The sequence below is a fragment of the Echiichthys vipera genome (genome assembly GCF_963691815.1).
Source record: "Echiichthys vipera genome assembly, chromosome: 20".
Lineage (NCBI taxonomy): Eukaryota > Metazoa > Chordata > Actinopteri > Perciformes > Trachinidae > Echiichthys > Echiichthys vipera.
The window spans coordinates 20,751,294-20,772,362 of record NC_139845.1 but is presented as its reverse complement, the minus strand read 5'-3'; the positions used below and the strand labels follow the sequence as shown (position 1 = coordinate 20,772,362).

General features: G+C 42.5%; 1 protein-coding gene across 1 annotated transcript; it reads right to left on the bottom strand.

Annotated features, from left to right (window-relative positions):
- Positions 1 to 5,937: 5,937 nt before the first annotated feature.
- adm2a (adrenomedullin 2a) lies at positions 5,938 to 17,413 on the bottom strand (the record flags this gene model as incomplete). The annotated part of the gene is made up of 2 exons (XM_083935162.1): positions 5,938 to 6,652; positions 17,319 to 17,413. 2 exons carry the CDS (start codon positions 17,411 to 17,413, stop codon positions 6,238 to 6,240), a joined length of 510 nt encoding a protein of 169 aa, XP_083791288.1. The 3' UTR covers positions 5,938 to 6,237.
- Positions 17,414 to 21,069: the final 3,656 nt, after the last annotated feature.

The following is a 21,069-nucleotide window of genomic DNA, read 5'->3' as shown; positions in this document are numbered from 1 at the left end:
GACGGGTAGGAAACAAACGAACACGAGGTGATCACGGGAAAAATACGAACGGGGGTAGGCAAACTGACGGGGATGCAGACAGGGAAACAGGATCACGGGTAGCTAAAACAAAAAGAAACAAAGAAAAAATGAGAACCGACAACATGAAACAAACAAACTTCTTCTTCACGCACAAAATGAAGCCAATGAACGAAACGTGATGCCACGTAGATGATGAGACGATGTGGCGCCTGACGTGTCCAACATCCGGCTTCTTATACCGTTGGGGAGGTGATTAGTGGAATGCAAAACAGGTGGTCCAGAATCACACCTCCCATCTCCAAACAGTCAAACACAGAGGTGAGACACAAACAGGAAAAACACAGACAGAGGGAGATAAACACAAGCACAAAGGGAAAGGGACAGGCTGCCAGAACAGGAATCCTGACAGTAATTGTCATTTTACCTCTTTCTTATGGATGAAAAAGACGTGTAACTGACCAAAGAGGTGATTGTGATTGTTCCCATGTTCAGCCGTTTGGACCTGGAAATCGTCTTTTGAAAGTTACGTCAGACTCAACAGCCGGATAGCGACCTTGAAGGTGACAAGATGGAGGCTCTGAAAGAACAGGCTCGCCTGCAGTTACATCTTACTGCCACAGAGGGCGCTAGAAACAAGGGATCTCAAGTTTCACGGATTAGGACTGGGGCGGTTTTCAAAATACTTGAAAAAGTGGGCTCGGGTTGCTTCCACACAGCTCCATAAACCGTATGTGGAGCAAACATCCATAAAACATCCTCCTCTTAAAAGTTTGAAACCTTTTTTTTTTTTACGAGGCCCCACCTCATGGCACAAAGTTAAATCCACAGGAATTAATTTTATATTCCAGTCGAGTTCCAGCCAAGTTTCCAAAACATTATATCATTTCAGCTCTAAGATCTTGAACCTTTCATTTGATGCAACCGACCTGCCAAAAACACTCTTAGATGAAAGTACAGTAAGTGTTTCACTGTCTAATTTAGATACTTCATAAAAAAATTATAAATTTTCTCTAAGAAATGTGCTGATATTTGAATACCTCCTGTCCTCCCTCTCTCCTCTCCCACCACATGTGAAATGGACCAGTAGCTTGTCTGCTGTTGACCAAACCTCCTGTCACTCATTAACTCTGTCCAGTCATACGACCTTGCCCGCTAATGTGTCTGCTGACAACATGACTCGTGTTTTTTGTTTGATTCGATCCCATTTTAATAATGATGTCAAGTCATCACTGAAGTTATCTCAGGACACTTTTCAGGACGCAGGTCTAGACCCCACTCTCCAGGCTGTCCTCAGTCCATGCCACACATTTGCACACAATCTCAAACGCAACATTTACAAGAGCAACCTTGCCCAACGCAAGTTCATTACAATGAGTGAGATCAAGTTGTGAGAAACTACGGAGTGTTAAAGTGCTTTCCTTTACAGTTGAAAATCTACCTGGATCTAACAAAACTAGCAGACAATTTGCACTCTGCACTCATTCCTCTTTGCACTGAAAGCTGTAGGTGTTTCTACAGGGAGGTATTAGCGGCCGTGCACAGTTTGCTCACACAACTTAACATGACGCAACTCCTGATGAAGTCAAATCATCACTGAAGTTGTCTCAGGACACTCCTCAGGGTGCAGGTCTAGACCCCACTCTTCAGGCTGTCCTCAGTCCGTGCTCGTACAAATACCCACGAAAAAGCAATGCACTGCACTTCATGTGTAATCCACATATTCATTACAGGAGAAATGACGTCTGGAGCACAGAAAGCAATCAGGTGATGTAGTCTAAGAGCGCCACAATCTGTAGGGAGGTGCTGGATATGTCCCAAAACACAGGACTTTCACCCGGGGGACTGGTGTTAGATAGTGTTTTTTTTTATTTTTTTTTATTAATGTGACGTTCTTCTGTTCTAGTGTTGTTTAACCTGCTTCCTGTTTGATTGTCTATTTTATTTTTTATGTGTAAAGCATCTTTGAGTACTGAGAAAAGCGCTTTATAAAATTGATCTATCATTATTGTTATTATTATTATTATTATTATTATTATAATTATTATGATAATAATAATAATAATTATTATTATTATTATTGTTATTATTATTATTATTATTATTAAGCCAAACCAAGACCTTTTTATTCCTAATCCTTAACCCTAAACCCAACCTTTTGTTGCCTAAACTTAACCCACACGGTCACCGTTTCATGGCATTATGAATAGAATTTCATAAGATATCGTACCCACTGTTGTGCATATGTATGTTTCTATAAGATATTATATGACCATATTAATGGGAAAATGTATTTTACAGATACGATTCTCCCATGAAAAAGCAGGACAGTGAGGAAAAACCCCTTGTGCTGGTGTGGTTGGGTACTACTGAAAGTTTGTCATGTTTCCTTAATATAGATATTAAACCAAAAATGGGTCATAGTATTGTAGCACCGGCTCTTCAGTGTAGTGTATCACCTCAATGAATTGGAAGCACTGTAAACCAGATTGTTTCAGCAAGGTGAACTGGCCTAAGGACTCTATACACCTGTTATCAATGGAACAGGCTGCTCTAGAGCACCGTGGGGCTGTTATGTGTGACGTAACACCCTTTCAAAATACCATTTCCTGGTCCAAACGGTCCATCGGACAAGACAAACAACAACGGCCGAACCTGTGAACAATTACGATCCCTTCTTTCTTCAGTGAGACACCTTTAAGGGATAGGACAGAGAATGACAATAACCTTGTTTTTAATCAGATATGTTCTGAACACAGCACGGCGGCGTTGTAGAAATATGAGCCTTGGACCAGCTCGGGGCTGGAAATCTTATTTTGAAAGGGCGTTACGTCACATTGGTCCTAGTGGACCCTGGAACTTTATGGCCTGGACTTTCCAGTCTTGAGAAAACTCGAACAGATTCTATATTCCATTATTGTTATATTATTCTCCCCCAACCAGAACCCTCAAATGTTTAATTTATGTATTTATCGTTTTATTATTGTGGCATTTTTTGTTATTAAAATGTATTAATAAAAAAGAACCAGGCTCTAGGTGGGCGTAGAGAGAGAGGGGGGGTGGGGGTGGAGAGAGACAGACAGTTGATTGTCTTGCCATGCAGTGACTTGTAATGATTGACTTCTTTGGGGATAACTGGGTCACAACAGTTTGGTCAAGGGCACAGTAACATGGAGGAGGGTGGAACCGATTAAAGAGTCAATTAAAATATACACTCAATCACACAGTTTGCATCTTAGTGAATATTTAGAACCAGTGGGTGCATTCAAAGCCTTTATCTGTCGTTTAGGAATGCACACACGCACACACTCTGAAATCATACTCCATACCCCATCACATGACAGTAAAGTTCTTTATTTTACAGAGTGAAGGACATTAACAAACAGTAACACTGTAACTACAGTTAAGACTTTGTACCATTAGGTCATGTTTAAGGAGCGGTGGAAAAGTTGAGATAAATAGTCTTTGGTGACATACATATAATAACATATAAATATACTTAAATACATAGCTTTATTTAAATAGTTTTACTAACGTATTCACAGGTGCACTTGACGCTCACAGTCATCCTGACGCCACACGGAGTGCACTGACGTCTACAAACACATTTGCACACAATCTCAAACGCAACATTTACAAGAGCAACCTTGCCCAATGCAAGTTCATTACAATGAGTGAGATCAAGTTGTGAGAAACTACGGACACAGGTGTTAAAGTGCTTTCCTGTGACCCTACAGTTGAAAATCTACCTGGATCTAACAACACTAGCAGACAAGTTACACTCTGCACTCATTCCTCTTTGCACTGAAAGCTGTAGGTGTTTCTACAGGGAGGTATTAGTGGCCGTTTGCTCAAACAACTTAACATGACGCAACTGCTGATGTCACAAAAACAAACTACGCAAAAAAGAAAAAAAAGACTGGGAGCACAATGGTCCAGAGCACAGATCAAACACGGGAAATAAGTGTCCTGATAGGCTACAGCAGCGCAACGCATAGGTACACACGTGTGGAGAAATAGGACATTTGAAAAAGTAGAGAGATCCACCAGGATTTTGAAGCGTTTGAAAAGCCTTTTAATGATCCGTCACGAGACATTGATTAGCTCCATTACAGCAAAGAGAATGGCATGTTTGACCTCAGCAAGCCTTTGAACAGATTAGATTTAAGACTAAGGAACCACTCATTATTACCCTGTGACCTCCATGATTACAGACAGAAGAGAAAATGAGAGCCGGGGTGAGGCTGAGAGGTGAAATGTAAAGTGAAACTGTCGATGAAGAACAAAGACACAAGGTCAAATCAGAAGACACAGATTCCATTATTATAGGATGTAGATCACATGTAAAATCATTCGATTTGTCAAGTATAACCAGGTATTTGGTGAGTTTAAACTAATGCTCCTAGGAATACCTCACTTTTATTTTTGTAAAATTATATGCATAACATACTTTAAATGACTGTTCGCATACATCAGAAGGTGGTTTGATTACTATGAAATACTCTCTGCAGATTAACTCCAGAAGTACCATAGTAAAGTCTTGGAATAGAAGTTCAGGAATATATAAATAATATGAAGTAGAATTACATTTATTGACAAAAATGTGGGTTTAGACATGGAAAGTTTAAGGCCTGTGAAAGAACTTGACCTGAGTTATTCTCAGTCCGTCGCCCGCCCACCATTTGGGAGACCAACGTACAGAGACAAGGAAATGTCAGGGCATGTATTTTTGATGGGGCTTTGCTATTTTGTGTAGGCATGAAATTGGGCACACCTAACATTTTGGTCGCTGTGGTCTCATAAGAAACCCAAGATGTAACAGTAGAGCTTTTAGCCGTTTTCTCTGGACTAGTTTAAACCCATATAACACACTACATGTAACCAACAACAGCGCCTGTTGCTGCCAACAGAATGGCGTGTTGTCAAGTATAGCCTATAGGAAATGTAAGGAACATTCTTCTGCAACATTACTGTTGGACTTACTATTCGTGCTCGCCAACTAGAAGTTTCTACGTCCACCCCAATACATGGGGCATTGAAATAGCTTCCAGAATAAGAATTCTACCCTGGAAAAATATACTGCAAAGTAAGGGGAAATGCTTCTTTGTTTTGTATTTTTGATCCACTGACTACTTCTAGGCTGCATGTGCCCATGGGGGGCTGAGGGCCCCCGCCCTCCTGCTGTGGCAGTACTATGCCTGAAGTGATTAGGTCAGTTTTATTTAACAGCTGTCAACCCAAAGTCCTGACCTGCAAAGGGAACTTATGAATCACGTGGAAAAGCTAATATTTCAGACAAAATGCCAGCAGTGGTGCGAAGGCTCACCTATTGTGTTGACCAGCAGGCTAGTATAATGCAACGTGGAACCTGATCCTTTGGAAATTGAGTTTCTGTGTAGAGTTCTTCCAAGGCACTGGATACGGACCATCTTCTGTGTCATTTTAAAGGTGAAGTTTATGTGGTCAAGTCCTGACTCTTAACTCGGGGTTAACCCGAGTGCTGTGGCTGCTTTCAAACGTAAACTTTGGTCCTGAAACATAAAGTCCTGCTGAGTGACAAATTCCCAGTTCAACTGAAAGCTCGTCTATATTTTCTAAGGATCAGGTCAGTGTTTATATTGTCATTGTATGCAGTTGTGAAACCAATCAAAAAGGGAGGCTAAAAAAAGAGGTAAAAGGGTTCATTGGGGCATTTATGGGTTTTTTGGAAATACATTGGTTTTGACAGGGCTCCAGCTCTGAGTGCAGGTTGAAATCCACATTAGGGGCTTAAGTGTTTGATCAATGAGCCGCAGAATAACCACCACTGAGAAGGTCAGTTGGCAGACAGGACCGGGCCACTGGATTGTGTTGAGGACAAGCCTTCATTCTAATAGTAACAAGATTAAGACATCAAACTGAGGCCTCTTGGGAGGGCAAACCAACGAAAAAGACTTAAATGTCCTTCAAAAGGCAAACGTTCTCAGGATGGTGGGAGATGGTGGGTGTTTCCAAAATGATTCAGCCAGTCATGATCTTGAATATGAATCTTCAAATCTCCAATCAGCACAAAAAGTAGAAAGGCACAGCAGTCATTTACGGGTTGTCATTTTGAAATAGATCGACAAACGTTATGGACTACATCAAGCTCTAATGCAAAAACTACCAGTAATACATTAAGAGATAAATAAACGGATATATAGCTCGACTTGCTGTGGATGTTTGGGGGTATCAACTAGCTCATCCATAACTATGTGGGCTCTTGGGGTTGATGGGGGATGAGTCATCTTTGCCGCTCTGACCAATGAGCTGATAGAGCCGGTGGCTGAGGTTCTGCACTTGGCAGGTTCCCAGGACGCAACCCACTCTCATCAGCTGGGCGTGGGGGTAGTGGTGACTGCTTCGCGATCCCGAGTGGGCATGACGACGAGCTCTCAGTGCCCTGCCCTCAATCTGTGAAACTTCAGTGGGTTGTGCCCACGCCAGGCTCGGCAGGGCAGTTCTCACTCCTGAAGCCGGTTGGTGTCTCAGAAAACCAGGCAGCCATTTTGGTGATTGGCTAGGCGCTGAAGAGGGGACGGCGATGTGAGTCTGGCTCTCTGACGCTGAGGCTCTATCCTCTCTCTGGTCGGTGAGCTCGTTGAGGAGGTCCAACCTGAGGGGAGGACAGACATCAGGTGAGAAACTGTCCTGGAGGTGTGCAAGTATCATTCACATCATAATATGTTGCAATATGGAGCATGGACCAATGACGAGGCTCAATTCCTCATGTCTACTTGCTGCCATGCTAGCAGCTTAAAGTTCAATTCCGACGTAAAATCATCCAAGGGTGTTTTTCGGCAATTACACTCATCAAATAAGCCATCAAGACAATTTTTTCCATGTAACAACTATTAACGACGATATACCAGAGAGTCGCTAACAGTGGTTAACAGCCGAACAAGGCTAACACTGATTAGCTAAGGGCAGCACGGTGAACGCATTAAAACGTCTTTTTTAACCACCAATGATGCTCATGATAAAAGCAAACCTCTGCAGTAGCATGAGAAGAGGTATTAATGCATTCACCGTACTTCCCCATGCTAATAAATGTAAGCCGCATTCAGCTGTCCAGGATATCGTCATCAATAATGAGTGGGAAGATTTTACGCCGGAATTTCACTTAAAAATGTCGACCAATCAATATTGCTATTCCTAGCTAGCATGATTGGTAAAAATACAAATGGGGATGGAAAAAGTTCAGACATAAAACCTTTTTAAAAAGACCTTGAGTCATGCATGCACCTGCCAGCATTGTTACTATAACAACTAATGTTGCAAAGGCACAGGTAATTCTGCAGAAATCCGATTAGCCGCACAAAGCAGCTTTGATAAACAAATCATTTTAGCCTGCTGTCTGAACACAGTGACGCTCATCTCATCACCCCTCATGTATAACATTAAAGTTAATGGCTTTTCACATGTTGCCTAACACAACAGGTGGTCTGGGTCTGCCTCGCCTATTTGTTACATTATCCAATCAAAACCTGCGCCTCGCTGCATTTTAATGCCCAGCTGGGTTTCAGCAAATGGTAACTATGGGAGATTTAGCCTGGCCAGCCATGTCTCAGTGGTGCTGAAGGACTCAACACTGAAATCTCAGTAGAGAGATGGAGTTACATCAGCTTGCTTTATGTACCTGGTGAAACTGTAGACATCTCCTACCCAATAGACACATTTAAGGGTCTTTTCATCCAAATTACAAAATGACATAGTTTCTCACCAACTCCTAGTAGTATCTAGCTATACAGACAGTTTTGGGACATATGCTTTTGAAACGTTTCATACAATGGAGCTGAAGCTCATTTCAATTGTGTTGTGCATGTCAGTATTTCTGCTAAAAACTGCTCACACTAAGGTCTGTGGATTTTCCAGAGCAAATAGGCTATTGTTGCCAGACAGTTAAGATGCTTATGAGTTGTTCAAATGTAATTTTTCAGTGCTTGGGCAACACTGATGGAATTCAATTTAGCTCCACTGAAATGGAGCAGAGACAGAAACCTCAAACATTTCTCACAGAATCTTAAAACCTGGCCAAATAAAACCAAACCGAGTCTTAACCAGAGCTAAATGGACAGATGTGGGTTTTTTTTGTAGTTTGTGTGAATAAACCCTTTACGACAGGCTCTGCAGTGCAGTGGACCAACAGGTTCAGCAAACACAGTGCCGACCAACTCGCCATCTGTCCATTGTTTGACGAGACAGTCACTTCTCGCAACTTGACCCTGCAGTCTCTTATGGAACTGTCCCCGCTGTGTTTGAACAGCACAGTGTGACTCAAGTTCCTGAGTGTTAACCCATCACCACCGCTGGAGGTCGAGGAGAAGTAAATAGCAAAGTGCTGTTGTACCTGGCATAGATCTGCTGTTTGCTTCAGTGTCAGAGGAAAAAATATTCCACTGCATCAGGTTTGGCCCTATTTTCTCATGTTCAGAGAGGCAGAAGCCACAGCTGATCTAATTATAAAAAGTGAGTTCCATTTGTGAAATGCTGACTTGTGTTATTTTGCGATAAAGACTAAGTCTTTACTCATGGTGAGAGGTTTAGATATGAGACATCACAGCAGATGGCCTGTCTTGCAGTCAGTGCTGTGGTGGGTTTGGGATTTCTCAGTGAAACGTGAAGCTTTTGCTTTATTCAGCCAGTTCTGCTGCTTGCTCACTGCTGGCAGATCTGGTAGCCTGGAGGTGACCTGCTGTGGAACAGTGGCAGTGGCTGAATAAAGAGTTGTGTAAGGCCAGACCGCAGACGGAGGCGAGCACTATTTCCAGGACAGGCCTAATGTGCCATGGTGCCACATCACCAAGTTACACCCACCTGGTCCGCAGAGGGAAAGTCACATTTGACTGCACAGGAAAGCTTTTCCCAAGGCAGTTGCACCAAATCGTACCAAATTCCAATTCTTACTTTATTCCTCAATAGCAGACAAAACTATAATCTTCTTTTATTTTTGTCACATGTTTGCAAGAGCAAAAGAAACCGACCCTGTCTGAAGTGGAAACACTTTATACCCAAAGTCGGATTAAGCCAATATGAAGTTCTGGTGTGACCTGAGGGCCCCTGTTGTCCCGTTCTCCCAACTGGTAATAATATACAAGTCTCCTTAAAGGGAGAGGCCCCTATCATTTCAGTTTATAGCGTTCTTTAGTGGTACTGGGGTAGTTGCCCACTTTGCCTAGTTGGTAATCCATATTTGAAATACTGGAGAGGGGATTAAGTTGAAAATCCTACTGTAACATAAGTAAAGCTGTTAGTTTAGTATCCATGACGCCAATGCTTTGACCTCTCTAGAGTACCTGGGAAACGTGGAGCACCATGGCGCTTTAAGCCCGCCCTAAAAAAAGTTACATTTGCCTTCTGGAGGTGTATATTTATTTATTTATTTATGTTTTTATCAATTTCCCTGCTGCTATTCTCTTGTGTTGAGTATTCTGTCGTATATTATGTCTGAATTATGTAATCATGTTGAAACAGCTATGCAATGGAACTGTATGTATTGTATGTCCAGTGGATGTATGGGTTTTATCTGGTGGCAAAGTGGTTTCCCCTGGGGGATTAATAAAGTTCTAATCTTATCTGAGCATATGAGACTAAAAATACGTGTCAAGGATCTAGGTTTGCATTTTGTTCTTGAGAAAATACTTTGTGGAAGAATAAGGATAAATGAGGCGGATGATTGTTGGTCTTTATATAATCTAATACAAGGTTTAATGTGTTTGTGTGTCTGAGGTATTTGGTCACTAGAGGTCTTCAAGCCTTGTTGCTAATCTCACTTGAAGACTGGTATCTGTCAGTTTAATTCAAAGATGTAACATAACAGTACTTTTTGAGTACTCCTCTAATAGTATAAAGGCAAATTTTCATATTTTGAGTCAACAGCTGTGTAGAGCAAAGCCAAGGCCAACCTCCTCTTCAAAAAGGCTTAATACTGTGATGCTTTTTCTTCCAGAAGTTAAAAGAATCTTGAGGTAGAGAGCTCTTTCACTCTGTCACATTTGATCTCACAAGACTAAAGGCTAATTTGGCTATTGAGAGCCTAATCTCACCACTCCACAGTGAGGACGATCAAAGATATCCAAGCTACTTTGCCTTTGACTGTTCAGTCCGCTGTGGTTCCTGAAGGGCTGACTTCTTAGCTGAAAGGCTTCAAACTAAAATTCCTTTTGAATGAGGATGATTTCTAAGGATCTCACAGTTTGATAAAAGGCCAAGCCGATCCCTTTGTGCTGCCTTGTTTGGTTCTTCTTCTGTACCTCACAGCATAGCTGCGTTTAAGGTGAAGAATCAAAGCTTGAGTCTCTCCATGTTGGTGGCAAGCTTCAGTTATTACCCCTGACCCAGCAGAGGGTAGCCCTCCTTAACCATAAAGGGGCCTTCACATGGTAAGATTTTTGAGCTGGGCTCACCACGAGGTTGGGCGCAGAGACCTAGTAAACGGCTAAATCAACGTTAATATTTAAAAAAAAGCCAAAAGCTCATAAACTGCCTTTTAACAAACCTGGTGTGCCTGCTTATAAACCTCCAGGCATTACGTTTTCTTCAGAGATCGTGATACGACTTTAATGTAACATTAAATATTTTGGGAAACTCGGACACAAGTTTTTCCTCCATCTTTCTAACCGACTTGATGTCGCTCTCTGTTGCCTAGGGAACGTAATCGTCACACTCAAAGCTTCTATCTCATTGGTTGCGCGTTTGTAAGGTCAGTGGAAACGAGGTCAAAGTTCAACTGATTTGAACTTTGAGCGCAGCGGCAGAGAGGCAAATCTGAGCGGTGCACGATGCTAACCTGGGCGCTGACGCTACATTGGGCGCTAACGCCTCTTCCATAGGAAATGAATGGAACGGCTGGAGCAAAGCGTTTTTACCGCATATCATGCGTAGGGGCCTCAAGGACAGGGTATTGCTTGGAAAAAAATGTTATCTGACAACATCTGAAGTGGCAAAAGTGTTGGTGAGTGTTCTAAACATCCACACTTTAGTCATTAGTTGGTTTTGAGAAGTTACAGAACTTGTGGGACAAATTTTATACACGTTATACACACGCTATAACTTTTAACTTAAATTTGGACACAGCCAGGAAATTCTAAATGCTGGAGAGGTGTACGAGCAGGGGTCTCTGAAGCCATTCCAACAGTACATCTGATGATGTACGTGTTAGTATTATCCCCTAACCCATAACTCCAACCCTAATAAGAAACCCTAATTAATCCTAACCCTTAGCCCAGTACCATAAATATATGGTACATTCATTGGTAATATCTCACTACGTAACAGTGGGAGATTGATGTTAGCTAGAAGCAGGACAAAAAGGAAGGGAGGGGATTTATTTCACACCAAACACTGGTCCTATTTGTCCAGAAGCAGTTCTGCTTTCATAACCTCCAGAGTAGGTTGTGATTTACTTTATGCCAGCAAAACTGAACATTAAGCACTTACTACAGCCGGTAAATTACACAGATAGACGGGATGAAGGAGGACCAAGTTAAAAAACTATATGTCTGCTCTGAAACCACATCATGCAATATGAGTAGACAAAACCCACACAATCACTGCCCTCAGAAGCCGCCTTTGTTTCTTAAGCCTTTTGATCGACACTCCCACTATAAGCTACCCCTCATACTGTATAAAGTATACACGCACATTCATGTGGCTTTCTGCAGGGAACGGAAACCTGCTCTTTGCGGATGTGGATGGTGGGATTTAGGTATTAGCCATTAATCCACAGTGGAATTCTCCGCCTGCTTGGTCGCTGCTTTCACCTTCCTCAACTTCAGCCTGGGTTTAGTCAGATTGACCCCCATGGAGCCATACAACTGTTTATACCGTTCGTATATCGCAGCAGTCCACGCCCAAATTCCTGTTTACAAGACATACGAGAAGAGGCATGTCTTGAGATGGTTTACAGCAGAGGCAATCCTGGTTTCAATCTTTCTGCAAGCATAAAAGTGGCTTTCCAAGAATGTATACAGGATAAAGAGAGAGTAATGCTCTTGGTGTTCCTTGATAAGATGTAAACATGTCAGAATACGTAGATATCAAATCAAGAGGAAAAACCCAAAGCCAACTGCATGTGCAGAGTGGCTCAACAAGCATCAACACTACAGGAACTCACCCTGTGTGAGATGAATACAGTCTGTTTCTCAGGTAATGTGAAGAGTATCTACGTTGGACCCGCTCAAGTCCACGCTTACGAGAATGGGTTAATGATTTAGCAACTGCTTTGGAGAAAAACACGAGTTTATTTGGCCTTGACAAAGTTCAAACTGACTTGTGACCACCATACAACACAACACATACATACACACAAACTGACTTGTCATGTCATTGCACCCTGGTCCAGACGGCGCAGAGGCACAGTGGCTCTATATAACAAAAGCTTGGCCGCAAATCAGCTTTACACGTCATTGCGTCTAGAAGCAATGAGCCTCTTCCCACTGCTGGGCTCTGAACTGTAAAGCCACTTCGCTGCTAAAGCCATATTTAACTTGTTTGGCTGTGGCTATTTTTCCTTGCAAAAAAAACTCAAGACGTTATGTAAAACGACAATGAAGGGTATGCGTTGCATGTGATCCCAGAAACATGCAATTTCTCCTTGTTTGGGTAGCACCCAGCAGGCACTGTTACAGCGTCTTGGTGGGATTTTGTTGTGTCCTTATCAGGACACATAGGGACAACATGGACACAAAGACAGAACAGGGAAGGAATGATAGACATCTGAGCTCAGACAGTGTCAGTGTCCAACAGGAGGAAGAAATTTAGATTGGTCATGTCTGGTATAATCACGCTGTCAGTGTGTAATGGTAACAGAACAGAACGTGCTCTGTGGAATCAAGAGAAGAGGAGAATTTACTGTCATAATAAATGAGTCAGGACATTTATGAGAGATGTACAAAGTGAGAAAAGTGGAAGCTTGTAAAGCAGGAGAAGTGACAGGGTCTGTGCTGTCAGAGTGAAATATATTTGTATAGACTGTGATCAGGTACAGTGCTGCAGGTGTCATAAAAATGACACTACCCAACCACCGGCCCGCAGTTAGCGTGCATGCTCATCAACACAGTGCGTCACTAGTAACCACCCTCAGGCACATGATCTGAGGTAATGGGATTTCCCTAATTTATTTATGATTTATCCATATATGAGAAGTCAGAACTAAAGAAAGTGAAAGATTAGAAGATATTTTGTTCCTACCACAAAGATCAGGGTTCAACCTCCAGCTAAGAATGGGTGCACCTTACAGCACAATTGTGGTCATGGTGGGAAGCCAGTGAGGGATTGTGATCTTGTTGCTGTATTATTATTTGTAATATTGCTAGATGGATTGATTCTCATTTTCTCAGCATATGGATCTGGGAATTCTTGTTTGGAGGTCTTTTAGGAAGGGAAATACTGGTTGTTGATTGGATGAACCATCACCAACATACGGGCCAAATCAACCAATCAGATCAACATTAGTATGACGTGCTAACAGTGTTGAGGCAAAGCTCAGAAAGTAAACAACACTTTGTTAAATGATATTTGTCGTTTGTTTAGCATGAATTTACGGATCAAAGGCCCAATTTCAGGAGCCCGGTCCATATTCAACAGAAGGATCCAGAGAAAGAAGAGTTATTGAGCGGTTTGCTCCATAGCTGAGCTCATCTCATCCATGGAAGCCGCCATGTTGTTTACACTGAACAGTTTCTTCTTGTTGCGTCACTTATATCCACCTCAAAACCAACGCTGATTGGTTCGATCGCTTAGCAAACTTCTCCAAATTTTCCTCGCTGCACGTTACCGGACTGATCTGAGAGTAAAATAGAGTTCAGAGATCAGGATGGGCTCACGAGGCTATTAATGGGGAAAATGCTCTGGCTTGTTTGTATTTCTTTAAACCAATCACACTCGTCCTGGGTGGTGCTAAGGCAACGGTTCACTGGTAAAATAGATAGCAGAAGGGGTCCGTCATCCAGTGCCCTCTCACGTGCCTGGCTTTTTACCAACACTGTACGTCCAGTGAGTCACACTACTGTATTAATGATTAGGATATAGTTGAGATTGTACAACATATCTACAACCTTCCTTGTGACAAGGTAAGGAGTAAACTGGGATATACCAGTCCAAAGTGGGTAAAAACACATACGGAAATTATCAAATTAGCCTACTCTGGTGAAGATCAACAGGTACGTGTTCACATTGCTACTTCAGACGTTTTCAGCATTGCGTAAGTAAGGTCTAGTGTGCTTATAATGTCGAATGTTAAAAAAATAAATTGATGATGTGAAACGGCAGCTGTCCAAAACAAAGATTCAATGTAATTTAATACAATACACTGCAATAAACAAATTCAGTGTTGGGTCCACAGCCAAGATTGAAATGGGGGATGTTATTGAATGTTCTGGTGAGATATGGAGCAGTCTAATTACAGGACAAAACATTTGAACGTATAAATCCCATAAGTTTCTCTCACACTGAGAGATATAAAACCGCAGCGCTAACCCATGCTGGTAATGACCGAGGCGAGAGTGGAGAATGATGGGGGGATTACAGCGCTGGACAGGTGTGTCAGAGCAAAACAAACAGAGAGCGGATACAGGATACAGGAGTCACGCTTTCCTTTATTTTGGTTGGATTTCAACAGCAGGTGTTCACTATTTGACGCGCACACTTAGACAGAGATGGCTGGATGGAGTCCTCTCCCAGATCTGCTTACACGGACTGTTACTACTACTACAATACTGTCAGTACTAGAACAAAGTGCTTTTCTTCACTCCTGCCTTACTGTAGGACGTGATACACCCCGAATGGTGATCCTTTTTAGGTACAATGCCTGATAAGAAGAAGAAGGGGAAGAAGAAGAAATGAAGAATCCCTTTATTAATCCCGCAAGTTATTATTATGATTACACACACACACACATGCACACACACACACACACACACACACAGGCCCGAAATACACACACACACGCACAAACAGGACCTATATACATGCAATTAATGGAGATGTCAGAGCGAGGAGGCTGCCAAATGGATCGGCACCCCGAGCAGTTGGGGGTTCGGTGCCTTGCTCAATAGCACCTCGGCAGTGCCCAGGAGATGAACTGGCACCTCTCCAGCCACCAGTCCACGCTCCTTTCATGGTCCACACAGGGACTCGAACCGGCGACCCTACGGTTCCCAGCTGAGTCACCTATGGACTGAACTACTGCCTTGCAAATCATTATGATCATGGGATCCATAGAAGATTTCTCTTTGTCAATGTTCTTATTGCCAAACCTCTCCTCCTGCCACATCATGATTCAGTTTACTGTGTTCAAGCTAATTCTAATGTTTGACACTTTTTTCCTCAGCGGCAGCAACAAGGGGGGCGCCCCAGGAACCCGCGTCCCTCGTGTCTCCGAAAGTGTCAAATGAAGCAACAACGGAAGTTTGGATCAGCTGGTGATTAAAGGGATCAATTTCTTTGTCAGACAACATTCTCTTTACTTAGTTGCAACTTAAGGGTGATGCATAGACAAGAAGGGCACCCACATCACATCACTGTGTCAGTCCCTTGCATGGAGCCAGCAGCTGTGGATACAAAGTCAACCAGAAGGGGGCATCCACACACCAAGTCATCCACATTCCTCATTGCTCCTCAACAATGCAAGACCACAGGCGTGTTGCATCGCTGGCAAGACTCCCACACACATTGAAATAGGTAGAATGTGCTGTGCCACTTAAGGGGTGGAAAAATACAGGTGCTACTCAGTGTGCAACGACATCCTTTACAAAAGTCCATGCTGCTATTTCTGGCTGACACAAACTGGTTTTCCCACCTCAAGGTTTTCCATACAGAATCACAGGGATGTGAAACCAAACAAAACCTCTTTAAACAGTCACTCATGTCATGGCTGTTGGGATCAAGAAGTGGAGGAAGAAGAAGAAGAAAAAGAAGAAGAGGAAGAGGAAAAGCAAGAATCCTCATTGAAATGTTCCCAATTTAAGAAAAGAACTGTTCATAGAAAACAGATTGACTGCAACGGTGATACTGACTTGGCATTTTCCCCTGGCACAGCCAAATATGGGTCACATTTACTGAAGATCTGTGCGAATGTGAGGCCAATTTCACCTCACGTCACAACCGCGCGATCAGGGGCACACCACCTCAATTCAAAAGTCCACTGTTGTATCTCCGTAGCCCAGGGAAGTTCAGTCAATATTAAAGTATAATGTCCTCAGGTATAAAGTGTGGAGTTGCTCTGGTTGTGGAACAGAAAATGTCCCCATCTGGGCTGCTCAGAACATTCAGTGTCATTGACAATATGTTTCAATTCATAGTGAAGGGTGAAATATTATACTTTATACTTGATGACATCACACGTTTGAGATTTAGCGCTCTAGTTTTTGGATTTGGAAGGGAGTCGCTCATGTTTGATGATATTTTCTGCCTTGTTTTAGACCATAGGAATAACATGTGCATTTATTAAAGGGCCATAGTTCCCCTTTGAACTTTAGCCTGCTTTGTATTTATATTACCTACCACTGGAAACTGACTATAAACACAGGTCACTGTGAACTTGGAGCTATTACAACCACTGTTAGAATAAAAAAAAAGGTTTAGCTTGGTGTTTTTCATGTTTTGTTAGTTATAACACTATCTGAATATGAAATAACAGCAGGGTTTATCTGAAGGAGAGGGGAGGAAAGGACATTATTGTATCATCGGAGAGCCTTTGACCTTGCGCTCTATCTGCCCGACACCGCGGCGCACCACTTTCACTTTTACGCACTCACGGCGCACTAACAGGTTAAGACTTACGGTAACTGCGCCGACTATGTGAACAAAGTGAACACAAATGAACCTAATACTAAAAGGTAGAGAGATAAAGTTAAAGTTTCGGCGGCACATTTGGAGTCCATCCCTGTAGTGTGCGTATTTTAACAACGCAAAGGTCGTGAAGAACAGCGACAAATGTGCTGAATGAAACAGCAGAAAGCACGTTTAACCCACCGAGGCTGTCGGCTACACATTAAATGCTACCGATACAAACATAATAAATATATGTAACATAATTTAAATACCGTCGTTTTAATTCATTTACATGTAATACCGGATATGCTGTGATACGTTTTAACCCTGGTTTTAACCCCCGGCTGAGCGGGTAAACGCAGCCGGAAAGTGCCTATTAATACCGGCCGGCGCAGGAATACCTGAATGAACTGTGATGCGGCTCCGTGTCTGTTAAAGAGTCTTTTTTCAGCCAATGAGGAGCGCGGAATGCGTAATAAAGTAGTAAGCCCATGGAACGGGTGTCTTACCTGCTCCCGCCGGGAAGCTCCGCGGGCAGAGCCAGCAGCTGCTGGAGGGAAACCAGGCTGATGCAATACACAGCAAGCGGGACAAGGGACCGCATCTCCGGGCCAACTTTAACTTCACACCCTCTCTGGGCAGGAGGGGGGCGACCACACGGGCCGGGCGAAGATTGAATCCCAAGGGTGGGGAAATAAAGAGAGAGGAAAAAAAGACTCTGTGCCCAAAAAAAGTTGACGTGTGGTTCGGATATCCAAGTGTGGCACAGTGGGGATGAAAGCTCTGGAGAAAGAAGAGGTAGGATAATAAAGAGTGAACCTGTTGCTCACAGACAACACAGAGCCAGTTAAAGCATTCAGACCCTTCATATGGAGCTTTTAAAACACACTAGGCCAAAGCTATTTGCATTTAAAATAACTCCCAGTGTATACTTCATCACTACTTGTGCTTTTTTCCATACACACATTAAACCTGTGCACCAGATAAGGACTTTACATTCTTCTAAAAATGTGCAAAAATACAACCTAAATGCATTGTGCACATATTTTGTCACACTGTATGAGTTAACCTACTCATAACACAAGTAAAGGGAAGTCTTACCTTGTGGGTAATGCGGGTTTAATTGTCAGTTTTTTCCCATGAATCCAAACGTGTCGGTCAAGATCAAGTTCTCCGGTGTGAAGCTGTGCGCCTGGTGACATTTGCGAGTTTAAATAGGGAGTGGGCGGAGTTGCCGATGGGCAATTTTCACAGGCAAAGGTGCAGTAACATCATTAGCCTATCCGCCTGCATTGATGTGTTTGGAAAAGATAAGCCCTGCTAACACTGTATGGCAATTAAAAGACCCTATTTACCCTTAAAAAAGGACTGTGGTGTTTGTTTGATACACTCTGGAGGGATTCTATTAAGGCAGAAAAAAATGTTCCATGATGTTCTTAATGCTGCTTCAACACACCCTAAATTATAACAAATTATTGACTACAAAAAATAGTTTGGAGCAGCAGAGGCTTATGTTAAAGCCTGAGGGGTATAGGGGCATAGGGCAAAATTCACTACTCACTATATTTCCCTACAGGGATGTGGCTGACAGCTCAGGATGCTAAGATAGTAGCTGTAAGGTTGTTATTATACACGTATGGGTATGCCGCACAAAGTCCTTTGCGTTATCATAATCCCCTGTGCTTATTCTCAGGAAAAGAAAAAACAATTTTCATGAATTTCTTCAGCAGTTTGTCTTCCGGACCAAACCCCTCCTCCTGTCTCTTATCACCGCCCTCAGCCAAGTGTGTAAGATAGATAGAAGGAGATAGAGGAATATTCGCAGAACCCCCGGAACTTTCCGTCAAGTCACAGCTACGGTCCCCATCACGAAGCATCGCTGGCACACGTCTCCTTCACACAGTGCATTGCTGTTTACTTAGAGGCTCCAGGTGAGAAGCAGACTATTACCAGTGCATGATTCATCGGGGGAGCTGTAACTCATGCAGAAGGTGTCTTGGAAGTAATTTACACTGATGATGACTATCATTTTCAGTTGTGTTTTGAAATGTGTTTTATAGGTCTCAACATGTACCTTACAACCCAGCACAACTGCAGCTTATTCCACCCCATTAAAGAGGATTTTTGTACCGTGTCCAAGCTCCCTCCCTCCTTTCTAACTCAACAGAGGGATGGAGCCACACACTAGTGATACACCTGATCCTGCCTCAAATGAGGTTACGCAACATTCATTTCCAGGAAAGCATGTTGAGCAGGTTGCCAACAGTTGAGTGGACAACTTTCCCGGTACTGTGTGGAGGGAAGCTGCATCCACGTGCAAGAGAAACAAAAACAGAGCCAGAGACCCCATGAGGAATGTGTGGGACGTAATGTTTCTTATTTGTCTTCTTGCCGATGCAGAAATTGTCCCAGGCTCATCTTAATAAACATCAGTAGGCCCGCCACAGAAAATGGCACACGCGTCAGCTGTGAAAGCGTGTTTGCGAGACAGAGCTGTAACAATCAGGATGAAATAATACTAATACTAAAACTAACATTTCAACCTATTTCACAAGTTTCTTGGAAATGACACACTGTACGTCCTTGCTCACAGTTTAAACACATTTATGTATGAAAAAGGAGCAAGATGTCAGTATGTGCAAAATGAACAAGAACATGTGTTATTTCCGGCAGCCATCTTTGTTTAGATGAGGAGTAAGAGTAACAGTGACCTCAGGGTGTCACATTATAAAAGAACCACAGTTTATTATTTCATCATATTTTCAGTCACATTCAAATGTTTTATTATTTGTCAATCCACACGAGGTAATTGGCGGTTGAAATGTATCTTTTGTAGATCCCTTATAAACACACACACTTACACACACAGGGTATAGCACAGGGTAATGAGGTGGCAGCCCAGCAGCTGTATGGACTTGAACCAGCAAACTTCCAGCCAGGTCCCCATGGACTGATCTAATGATGCCCCAATATTGGTTTAATTTGATTGAATATTTTACATTATTATTCAAAATAATGGATATTTGCCATGCTACCTGGACACAGCTGTAACCTTAGAGATGGGTTTTATATATCAATATATATTTTATATACAGTATATATACTAGATATAGAAAAATAATAATAATAAAATAATAATTATTATTATTTATAGGCTCCTTTCTAAACACGCAAGGACACCATACACTGTTAAAAACAGTGCAACACAAACAATATTAAAAATGGGGAGTGAACAAAATGATCAAATCAGGTTAAAATAACAACAACACAGTGCAAATCAGATCAAAGGGAAAAGGCAGTTTTGAACAGATGGGTTTTCAGTTTGAATTTGAAGTAGAGGAGTGATGGAGTGTTCCTGGGTTTCCGGAGGTAGGCAGTTCCGCAGACGGGCGGGGAGCAGGGCGGCTGAATGCTCTGCTCCCAATGGTGGGGAGACAGGCAGGTGGGGCAGTCCGGTGGATGTTATATATAGATGTTGATACATCCGTTCTCTCAACTTGATCCAATCATACTCGCCATCTTGTCAGACTTTGACCGCCTCATTTCCCAAAAAAGGGCATGCATGTGACGTTGGGGGAAGAGATACGTCACTCTGGCTGACAAATACCTCTGAGGAGAAGTGAGGGTCAGAGGCTAGCTGTCGTTCAAAAGGCCACGCCCCCAATTATTCATGAACTTTAACCTCCAATAAAATAAAAACTAGCCTGGTCCAATAAAAGTCAACCCCATCAGTGTTGTCATGGAGATATGACCTGAACATACAGACCTGTACCAGGCCTTAAACAGGTTTAATGATGCTGTGAAAACAGCCTGTTTAACATGGGAAACTGCTCTATTATGAAACCTGCTCCTAGTGGACACCTGACAACTAGCCTCCGAGGAGAAGCGACGGTCAGGGGCTAGCTGTCACTCGAGAGGCCACCACGTCCCTAATTATTCATAAACTTTAACCTCCAATAAAATAAAAACTAGCCTGTGGAATTATGCTGTGGAAACAGCCTGTTTAACATGGGGGTCAATGAGAAACTGCTCTATTGTGCAAACTGCTCCCAGTGGACACTCATAGAACTGCATCTTGTGGCACTTCCTTATTGGACCAACCAGGTAGTCACTGTGGTGGGGATATATATATATATATACAGTATATTTACAGGTATATATATATATATATATACATATATATAGATTGACGGGTGTGTAGTTCTTGGGAAATCGGATGCTTAGCTTTCTGACTTGAATAAAATAATAATTCATTGTAAA